Source organism: Sinocyclocheilus anshuiensis, unplaced genomic scaffold (genome assembly GCF_001515605.1).
Source record: "Sinocyclocheilus anshuiensis isolate Anshui unplaced genomic scaffold, SAMN03320099.WGS_v1.1 scaffold461, whole genome shotgun sequence".
Classification (NCBI taxonomy): Eukaryota; Metazoa; Chordata; class Actinopteri; order Cypriniformes; family Cyprinidae; genus Sinocyclocheilus; species Sinocyclocheilus anshuiensis.
Genome location: NW_015541005.1, coordinates 1,816,625 through 1,827,897, shown reverse-complemented (window position 1 = coordinate 1,827,897; position 11,273 = coordinate 1,816,625). Strand labels below are relative to the sequence as shown.

General features: G+C 36.0%; 1 protein-coding gene across 1 annotated transcript in view; it reads left to right on the top strand.

The window, feature by feature from the left end:
* Positions 1-6,075: 6,075 nt before the first annotated feature.
* The window catches only part of LOC107690339 (transmembrane channel-like protein 5), an 8,789-nt gene continuing 3,591 nt past the window's right edge, over positions 6,076-11,273 (top strand). Inside the window, exons 1-10 of the mRNA XM_016488640.1 lie at positions 6,076-6,199; positions 6,914-7,016; positions 7,105-7,174; positions 7,280-7,534; positions 9,187-9,329; positions 9,677-9,824; positions 9,901-10,056; positions 10,141-10,310; positions 10,407-10,482; positions 10,572-10,669. Of these exons, the coding sequence (XP_016344126.1) occupies positions 6,109-6,199; positions 6,914-7,016; positions 7,105-7,174; positions 7,280-7,534; positions 9,187-9,329; positions 9,677-9,824; positions 9,901-10,056; positions 10,141-10,310; positions 10,407-10,482; positions 10,572-10,669 (1,310 nt within the window). The 5' untranslated portion in view covers positions 6,076-6,108. The remainder of the gene's footprint in view (positions 6,200-6,913; positions 7,017-7,104; positions 7,175-7,279; positions 7,535-9,186; positions 9,330-9,676; positions 9,825-9,900; positions 10,057-10,140; positions 10,311-10,406; positions 10,483-10,571; positions 10,670-11,273) is intronic.

The following is an 11,273-nucleotide window of genomic DNA, read 5'->3' as shown; positions in this document are numbered from 1 at the left end:
CATATTGACACTATGCCAGAGAGATGTGCTGCTGTAATTGCTGCAAAAGGTGGACATACCAAACATTAAAGTTAAAAGTGGATAAAAACAGTTCGACTCGCTTCATCTGATATTTGTTGTGCTCAGAGCAACCATCTGCATGTTTCATGAACATTATGAAATGAAATCATGTTTTGGAGGCAAAAAAGGTCAATATTTTCAGATCTGTCAGGTGTTCTAACAGATTTGGCCCCCACTGTATATACAGTAATCAGAATATTTTTAAAAAGCCATCAGTGGCAAAAGAGACTTTTTTGCTTGCAGAAAATTGTAGCTATAGGGCTTGATCTTCTTGATCTACAGTATGCCAAGGATTTGCTAAAAAATTCTGTTTAGTGTGCTTGGATTTACTTAATTTAAAGGTGTAATAGGTGATTGTCTTCAGAAACATTTTTTGTTATGCTGGTTGAAAGTCTCTTCACATCCCGATAGCAATCATTAAGTTAAGTGGTCTAAATGTATTTATCTGTATTTATATATTCTGTAGAAGGCGTAGGATCAAGAAATGTTCGTCCAATCAAAACGCTTGGTCCAAGTGTTTTAATTGGCTTTCCTACCTGCCTGTCAATGTATGTATTAGCATACATTAGTGCACCCTGTTCGCGCAGACAGGATACGTCATCAGTGCGTTCACGCACGCTGTGCAGACAGAGTGAGAATGGCAGACAAACATCAACAACCTGACCATCCTTCCTGGTATTGTAGTACTTTTAAAGTTTTCACACCGGTGAATGACACATGATGTAGCCCAGCGGTTCCCAATTCCTGTCCTCACGCACATATTTTGCATGTCTCACTTAGTTAACACACCCAATTCAGATAACCAGCTGGTTAGAAGTGAGCTACGTGCATGAACTGTGCCGATCGATATGATCCCTACGCGGTGTTCATTGCTCCCTACTCTCTGAGCAGGGGTTTACTTCACTTCGGAACATGGGCTGGAATTGAGAACGGCTGATGTAACCTGTTGTAGTAATGTTGTTTTTGGTATTCTGGTCTGTGAGCGTCTATGCATTCAGGGGGCGTGGCTTTGAACGGCGATTGCAGGGAGGGTGGGACGTTTGCTTTCAGTGCTATCAATCTAAAGTTAGCATTTTCCAAGATCTCCTACTGCACCTTTAAGATTAAATTACTATGTAAACTGAACATATGGCTTGCTACATTAGTGCTGATTCTGCATCTCAATTACTCTAACCGCAAAGATCTAATCATTTTGTGTCAGAGGAATGGCCCAATGGGTAGTACACATTTGTGACATAAAAGCTGTTGACTTACGAGGTTGCAGGTTCAAGTTTGGCCTCCGTCATGTCCAGATCCCATTCACCCTATCTACTCCACACAGTCCTGAAAAATCAAGGAAATTAAACTTACAAAGAAAAAGAGTACACACACTACACTGCAATAAAGAAAGAAAAAGTGTGATAATCTTACTATTTAGTCAAACCATGACAGAAGTATACTACAGACCCTATCATTTCTAAAAACTGCACTTCAAAAGTTTGGGATCAGTAAGATTTTTAATGTTTTTAAAAGAACTCTCTTATGATCATCAAGGCTGCATTTATTTTATCAAAAATATAGAAAAAACAGCAATATTGTGAAATATTATTACAATTTAAAATTATATCTTTTTTATTTGAATATACTTTCAAATACAATTTATTTCTGTGACACAAAGCTGAATTTTCAGCATCATTACTCCAGTCTTCAGTGTCACATGATCCTTCAGAAATCATTCTAATATGCTGATTTATTATCAATGTTGGAAACATTTTTTTTCTTTGGAACAGGATTCAGGATTTTTCAGGATTCTTTGATAAATAAAAAGTTAAAAAGAACAGTATTTATTTAAAACATAAATCTTTTGTAACAATATACACTATCGTTCAAATGTTTGGGGTCAGTATTTTTATTTTTGTTTATTTGTATTTATTTATTTTTTGAAAGAATGCAATACTTTTATTCAACAAGAATGTGATAAATTTATAAAAAAAAGTGATAGGAAATACTTACATTGTTAAGGTTTCTTTTTTAACATTTTATTCATCAAAGAATCCGGAAAAAAAGTATCACAGGTTCCAAAAAAATATTGAGCAGCAGAACTGTTTCCAACATTAATAATAAATCAGCATATTAAAATGATTTCTGAAGGATGATGTGACACTGAAGAATGGAGTAATCATGCCAAAACTTCAGATTTGCATAAATTATATTTTAAAGTATATTATATACCTTTGTATCAGTAATTTACTATTATTTATATACTATTATAGTATTTATTAAAAATTAGTATTATATTTTGTATTTTTGTAAGTTTCAGTAATTTTGTTATATGCTTTTGTCATTTTTATCAGTTTTGTTTAAACATTTCTATTTAGCTTTAATTTGTTTTAATTTCCATTATAGACTATATTTATAATTTTTCATCTAATATTTATATTTTACTTCAATTACCAAATTTCATTTTAATTTAAGTCAACAATAAAAACAATGCTATGTATTGACATATATATTTTTAACCAGAGGTCATGTAAGATTCCCTGCATATGCCCAATAAGAGAACTGATGGACAATAAACAACAAATCAGTGGAGTGCCCAGGCAATGGAAGAGGCCACAACATCATTTAATTATGCCAAGATATTCATCCTTGACTCGCATCTCATTGCAGTGACAGAGTGTGTTCCAGAGTACTATTTGGTTCAGATTTAGAGGCACGACCCTCCTCTCTCGCTGCACCCACAGAGGCAGTGGATACAATTACCCATTCTGATCGGGTTTCACTGCACTAGAATAATCCTCCCCATTATTGCCATCAATATTTCATGAATCATTTTGACAGAATAAAGGAGTCACTGAGGCCTCATATTAATCCGATGATGTTTTTTTTTTTTATTGGTTTTCATCCTCCAATCCTGTCACCATAACGACCCCCCATTCTTATCAGTCCCTGCCACTGTCTAACATTGTTTACGTCTTCATCAACAAAATGTGACTGGTTGCTAAGTGGCACATGGCCCGTGGCCTCGTCTGCCCCCAGCGTCACCCCTGCCCCGAACACTGCGCTGGCACATTTCAGCCGTCTCCCAGAAGCAAATGACATTTGTCACGGCCGTGACCCCTTGCCGCAACGATCGACTGAAAGCGTGCTGAAGGAGCACAGTCGTATTGGCTCAAACCCATGCAGCTATTTCTACAAATACGTCTGTGTGCAGCAGGGTCAGCGTGATTCAGTCCTAGCGATACTAAACTAGCTTGCATGACATTTAGCTGAGGGGAATCTCTGGGTCGGCAGGATTTGTTGCTTTGCCCTGGCCTGTGCCATGGATCTACCAGCCTGGATATACTATACACCTTGCACATGATTCTGTGAGGCACGTCGAGTGGCACATCCTTCAGGGCACGCTGATTAGTGTGAAAAGCCATCATGTGTTGGTGTGAATGGCTTGCCCTTGGACAGGCACGTTACTCAGGTCAGACACATCACACAGCTGCGGTCCGGATTCTGGCAGGGCCTGGATTTGCCGCTGAAAGGTTCACACCAGTTAATTGGCCCTTGCTCAAGCCTGCGAATCACATGTCGGACTAATACTGTCAGCTGCAAGTATACACAGCCACCCTGAAAGAGATACGGAGGGTCAGATGGGTGTGGAATGAATATATTGGAGTTTTCTGGGCAAAAGTAACGATACAATTACAATAACATGATTCTCAGAATCATAAGCCAGATCTGATGTTGCATTATAGGATTTCAGTGTATGTTTAATTTGAACAAAAAGCATTAAAAGTAATGAACACTATCCAATCTGTCTGCCTGATGTCCTCATTGTAAAATCAATGAATGCACATTGTACTTTAAAGATAATTCAGAATAGGGCTGTGATAATAATGTCATTAAACATACAATATCCCGAGTATATTTTAAAACATATCTCAATGAAGCCTTCACATATTTTCATGAATTATGCAAGGCATACTGTTAACCACGATTATCAATACTCCTCTTTTTTTTTTTTTTTCAATTTTCAGCCATGCTGAAAGGAAGAAAAGGCATAAATTATCCAGGCTATCTTCATGAAATCTAGAGTGAACATTTTAATTTTGACCCCATTATCATTTTCAACCGTATAATTGCTCTGCCTGTGTCAAAAACTGCCATTAGGAGTGACCCCAACTAAAAGCATTCATACACTTTGAGTTTTTCCACATTCAACTCTTGTGCATGCCTAGCCTACATTTAAACTTATTAAAGCAATAATAAAAAACTATTTCACTTTTATAAATGTCTGCTTCATCTTTCGCAGCAGCAGAGGGCTGACAAATAACTTTTGGGTGAAAAAAAGAAAAAAGATGAATGTTCCAATACTGCCATCTACTGCCTGATGTGTATAGCTGCAGAAGTGTGAACAACAGAATTGTACAATCAGTTTTCCTGAAGACGTCTGTCTACATGCCAACAGCAAAACATAATTTAGCCTGTTTTAATAAAATAGGTGATGCTTTTGTGACGTTTTCGTGTCGTTTTCCTACGTTTTATCATAGGCCTACTACGTTTATTTTTACCACTTCAAAATAATCTCCATATGTAGGCTAATATCATTCAAACGAATGTATGAAGCTTTTATAATTATTCAGAATGACAACGGTAGCTAATGCAGTAACAGTAACTCAGGTAAAAACCGTTGAGAGAAATGTAAATGTTTTCTTCTTATTTTTATTGTGGTAATAGTTTTCGACAATTAATTATGTGTTAATGAATGAAATTAACACATAATTTAATTGTGTCCTTTTTCCTCAATGTGTTCGACAGACAGCAGCAACCCAAACAACAACGCCAAAGAACAAATAAAAGTATCAGGATAGCGTTTAGCTTACCTGTCATAACATAGCATCCCCGAGAATATCCATAGGTAAATAGATAAAAGTATAGTCCAGATTAGACTTCACGACAAAGAAAACCGAAATGGTGGGGATTTTGATTCATACAGTGACTCGGAGAAAAAAAAAAAGCTTTCTCCAAAAAGCATCGTTCAGTGAGGCTTTCTGCAGGCCACATCGAGACTAGTATGTGGGACAGACTTTTTGTGTTTTGTTAGTCATTTAATCATTGATGTTAAAATTTAGGTAAGCATATCTACCAGAAGAAACCAGTTTAAGCATTCATAAGCGTTTTCCATTTACACGAAAACAAGGCAAATATAATATTTTTGTGTTTCATTTTGGACGTCACATGACTTTAAAAAAAAATATTAGTCCTACTTTAATTTACTCCCTAATAAACAAAATAAAAAATAAGACAAACAAGGCCTAGCCACTGTTAAATATATGGGCCTAACAAAAATCTTGATTTAACTGATAATTTAGTGCTGAATTATATAAATTTTTTTTACACAACTGCACTATAGTTGAACATCAACAACATGAATGAATCTTGTCACCAAGAAAAATGTGGCAGAGGCCTGCTAAATCTTTAACACAATGACTTAACTTAGCTACATTACACTTTGAAGCACTTCAACGGAACAATCAAAATCGTAAAATCAAATCGTAAAATGACCAAAAAGCAAACAAAAGAATGACAAATCAACCCTGTACTGGCAATCCTGTAAGTCCCAATATGAAAGATTTAACAATCAAGACAAGTTTTTCTTATGTAGGCCTAGTTACCCCGACAATTACAACTTTCTGCCATTTTTGCATCCTATCAAAAATAAACAACAGAAGTTGTTCAGTATATGTCGTCATTATATTGCTGCTGACGAGTTGGAAGACAATTAATGAATAACTAATGAATACCTTTTTAAATGTAATACGACACCTGGCCACAGAGTTCCTCCTGCTTGGTATTGGTTGGTGAAACCTGTCACCCGGACAACAAGACAAAGATAAAATGAGATACAGCCCACTTGTACCTTGTATCCTACAATTAAACCACAACTTCCTTGTTCCTCAGTGAGGTCAGCAAACCCAGGAGTCTGTTATTCCTGGAAATACACACACACACACATGTAACATTTAAAAGGAATTTATTTCTTCTCTGTCAAGACAAATCTATGATCAAAACAGCAGGATGAGGAGGATGAGTGTCTTCCCACAGCATGGCACTGCTCTGGGAAACCTGGGACTTACTGCGAACGAAATCCGACAGGAAACTGAAAACAGTAAGTCATGTTTTACAGAATCTGTATAGCTTTAATGCAACATAAGTTGCTAAATAAAAGTGTCTCCTAAATACATAAAGGTAAATATATTTACACACTCATTCAAAAGTTTGGTGTAGTAATTAGTAAGGTTTTATGTTTTTGAAAGTCTAAAACACTGAGTCTATAAATGCTCACCAGTACTGCATTTATTTGAAAAACAAAAAAAAACAGTAAACTGTAAAATATTATTACAATATACTTTAAAATGTAATTTACTCCTGTGATGGAATTTTCAGCAGCTATTACGCAAGTCTTCTGTGTCACATGATCCTTCAGAAATCATTCAGATTTGGTGTTCATAAAAACATTTCTAATTATTATCAATGTTGGAAACAGCTGTGCTGCTTAATATTTTTGTGAAAATAAAAAAAAAATTCTTTTCAGGATTATTTGATGAATAGAAAGTTCGAAAGTACAGTATTAAAAATAGAATCTTTTGTAACATAATATAAATGTCTTTTCTGTCACTTTTAAATGTGTCCTTGCTGAATAAATGTGTTAATGTCTTTTATTTTTTTAATCATAGTTGTAGTATATAAATATAAATGATTTATATAAATGAAAAAATCTATATATAATATATATTATAAAATATAAAAAATAAAAAATATTGGATTGTCTACAGTAAATAAGTTTTAGATGTGAACTAACTGAAGATACTTGTGATCCCAGATACATCTGAACTGGTATCTGACCTGGTTAACCTGTCAGCCAGAGCCAGATTTCAAGCCATACAATCATTACATATGCCATTTAATGAGAAGAAAACAATCAGGTTAACATCTTTTATAATTATACATTTATGCAATATTTCCCACAATGCTAACTTTTATCTAAACCTGAACTTGTACTTGTCTCAACAGGAACAGAGTGAACTCTGTCAAACTCTCAAAGACCATCCTTGCTGCAGACTGCCGTCAACAGGTGTCTCAGGTAAAAAGTGAAATGCAATTTTTAAAAACAGATTTGTCATTATCAAGTTTCACATTCCTAAAAGTGCTGCATGATATTTCAGGTCTAATAAGCCCCCTCTTCCAGTCTTTCCGCAGATTTCGTGCCAGCTTGGCATCAGCCAGGCAGCATTTGATTATATGGCAGGGCACTCTGAAGGAGATCGGCGGCAGGTTTGGCACTTCTGTCCTCTCCTACTTCTTGTTCCTTAAGTGGCTGCTGAAGTTCAACCTCTTCTCCCTCATTATCAACTTCTGCTTCATCACAATCCCACAAATTGTGCACGCGCCCAATATCAGCAGCATCACAGGCTTCAGAGGACTTGAGCTCCTCACTGGGGTAGTGAGTCCAAATAGACTAGTTAACACTTTACAAAAAGGTTTAATTTGTTCACATCAGCAAGTGCATTAGCATGCACTAACAATAAGCATTTACAGCATTGATTAAGGTAAATGATTGTATAAATATTCATTGTTAATGTATGCTTGCCCATAATAATTTAATCTAATATTGTAATCTGTAATCTATAATATATAATCTAATCATTTATACAGTTTTAAAAGTTAGTTTAGTTTAGTTTAACTTTATTGTCTGTCCAGATTTCCTGAACAGAAATTCATCTTTGACACTGGCATAGAAAATACATCCTAACAAATAATACTACACATTCACATATCACATAACAAAAATAAATAAATTAATAAATAAAAATGAATACAATACAATATCCTCCTGACTACCAGGAAAAAACAGTTTTGTGAATTTTGTATTTTGTCATGTCATTACATTGTTTAGTGCATAAGAAAAAATTAGAAAAATAACATTTTTGAAAAATGATATTTTATAGACTTAAAACTGTGACATGTAACGTCTCAGAGAAATCACTAAAACATGGTGTCCTCTACAGAAGACAAAACTCCATAGCTGGTAGTCAGGAGGATATATATGTATGCCCACACATATGCATACACATGTGTACACACACCTACCCAGACAAATATATTACAAATATATTAGCATGTATGCATGTAGAGATTCTCCTTAATCTATATTAAATGCTGTAAAAAAAAATATTGTTAACAACATGTTAATTAATGCATTAGCTTATCTTCAAGGAACAGTTCACCCAAAAATGTGTGCTGAAAATTACCCTCAGGCTATCCAAGATATAGATAAATTAGTTTCTTCTTCGGAACAGATTTGGAGAATTTGAGCATTACATTACTTGCTCACCAATGGATCCTCTGCAGTGAATGGGTGCCGTCAGAATGAGTGTCCAAACAGCTGATAAAAACCTTACGATAATCCACACTCTAGTCCATCAATGTAATGTGAAGTGAAAAGCTGTGTGTTTGTAAGAAATAAATACATCAAGACATTTTAACTTTAAATCATCACGTCTGACCAAAATACCCTAATCCAAAAGTTCATAATCCATAATGCTTTCTCCATCCCCTGTTGTTCTCTCACATCATATTTGTTTCGAACTGTTTTGGACTTTTTTTGCTTGTTTATCCACTGATTCAGACAAGATGACTTTTTTTCACTGGAGAAAGAAATGTTATGAATAGCCTACTTGAATTTTAGCTGGAAACATCTGAATGTGAAAATGTCTTGATGGATTTGTTTTTTACAAACAGGCAGCTTTTCACTTTACATTACATTAATTGATGGACTTTTACTTCACAAGATGTTAACTCGTGAACTGGAGTCACGTGGATTACTTGTGGATTATTGTGATGTTTTTTATCTGCTGCTTGGACTCCCAATCCGACGGCACCCATTCACTGCAGAGGATCCATTGGTGAGCAAGTGATGTAAATTTCTCCAGATCTTCAGATGAAATCTTCAGAAACAGACTCATCTTTGATGGCTTTAGAGTAAGTGAATTTTCATTTTTGGGTGGAGTGTTCATTTAAATAAATCATCCTAATTGTCAAATGTTCGTTATAGAAAACTTTGGTTTTATTAAGTGCCAATATCTCTGTTGACAGGGTTATTTCAACCAGACGGTCTTGTTCTATGGTGGTTACAATGGTGAAGTGATCGTATCCAAACCAGCCTACAACATGCAGTTGGCCTATTTTTTCACCGTAGCTGCATATCTGGTGCTGTGTGGGGTGTCTCTTATCTACAGGTAACATATTTAGCAGTATGGTAGGTTATTAAGGCCTTTACAGCATACAAGCAATGCAAAGCTTGTTTTGTAGCTCGATCACTTCCTGTTGAGCATTTACACATTTTCCCAGACGTCACATGTGGAATATTTGCCATTTGAAAGCCATATTGAAATATTGAACGTTCAAGTCAATGGCTGATTGTTTCCCTAAAAATATGGATGTGTTGATGTTTGAATATTTACATACTGGGACTCAAAGGTCACCATATGAATAGAAGTAATGAATGATGCAACAAACTACCACTTCAATGCCAGAAGGGAATGCAAAAAGATCTGATTTTCTTTTTCCTCCTCCTCCTCCTCAGCATGTCTAGATCCTTTCAGAAGAACTTTGTGCTCGAGACAGGACCTGTCTCTGGAGGAGCATGGCGTCTCCTGTGCAGCTGGGATTTCAGTGTTGTCAATGCAAAAGCCATACAGTACAACAAGAACAATCTCGCCATTCAGCTGAAGGTTCATACCTGTTCGTGTCTTCTTGTAGATGTCATCCCTTTTCTGTTTCCATTGGCTCATTTTGCAAGTCTTCCAGGAGTCCTTATCAGAAAGGTTACAGGAGAAAAACAAAATGTCTCTGTCTGACAGAATAAAGCATCTGTCTCTCCACCTACTGGCCTGGCTACTCTCTTTAGGACTTGCCCTAGGATCTGGTGCGGGCATCTACTTCCTGGGGACAGATCCAGAACTGGTGAGTTCATTTACAGTGCAGTAATAGCACAAAAATATGTATTTTGCTTGCATTTCATACTCCCGTGCTTATGTTTTGCTGCAGGCCTTTAGTTTCAATCACGATCCAAGTGATTTAGGGGCTGAGGCATCTACTCTGCTTCTGCCTGTGGTCGTGTCGCTCATCAACCTGATAGTGCCTCTTCTCTACTCTCTCATCAGCAAAATAGAGAGCTACTCCAACCCACGCGCAAAGATCTACATCAGCATTGTGAGGTGTGATCATTGTTTCGTTACAGTTACCAGAAGCATCAGATTTCCATTGCTAACAATGTCAGGTGACCTCGCCTTTATTGTCTGTTTTGTTCCTAGAAATGTTATTTTGAAGATGTCTATTCTTGGAATCCTTTGCTTTTACTGGCTGAATTTTTTTCCCGACAATATCTCAGTAGGTGCATTAAGAGATCATTTTATTATGGGTTACTAGCAAAGCATGATTATGTGTCTCTTTACTCGACTGTAATCTTTTTATTCAAGTGTTGGGAGTCCTTTGTGGGGCAGAGCGTGTATCGACTGCTGATAATTGACTTCATATTCTGTCTGCTTGGCATTTTCTTTGGGGAATTCCTACGCAAGTGAGTCAAACACCGCAAGTCAAGTACATTTTGGCTGTTGATGTATGTCTGCAAAAACCACGTAACCATTTAGTAGACAACTTCCACATTAAACCTATAGTAGAAACCCATCTGCTGCAACAGTGAAAAATATTCTGCAGCTTTAGTGTTGTTTCACAGTTTCCATATTATCATATTACCATATTACAGTTTCAATCGATAATAAATAGGCCACCTGTTCCAAAGTTTGGGGTTGGTAAAATTTTAAAAAGGATTTGAATTATCTTATGCACTTAGGCTGAATATATATATACTGTATATATATGTGTGTGTGTGTACCTGGTATTTATCACGTTATGGGGACCAAATGTCCCCACAAGAATAGTAATACTAGTAAATTTTGACCTTGTGGGGATATTTTTGAGGTCCCCATGAGGAAACAAGCTTATAAATCATACAGAATTAGTTTTTTTGAGAAAGTAAAAATGCACAAAGTTTCCTGTAAGTGGTAGGAATAGCAATAGCACATACAGTTTGTACAGTATAAAAACCATTACGCCTATGGAATGTCCCCATAAAACATGGAAACACAACATGTGTGTGTGTGTGTGTGTGTGTGTGTGTG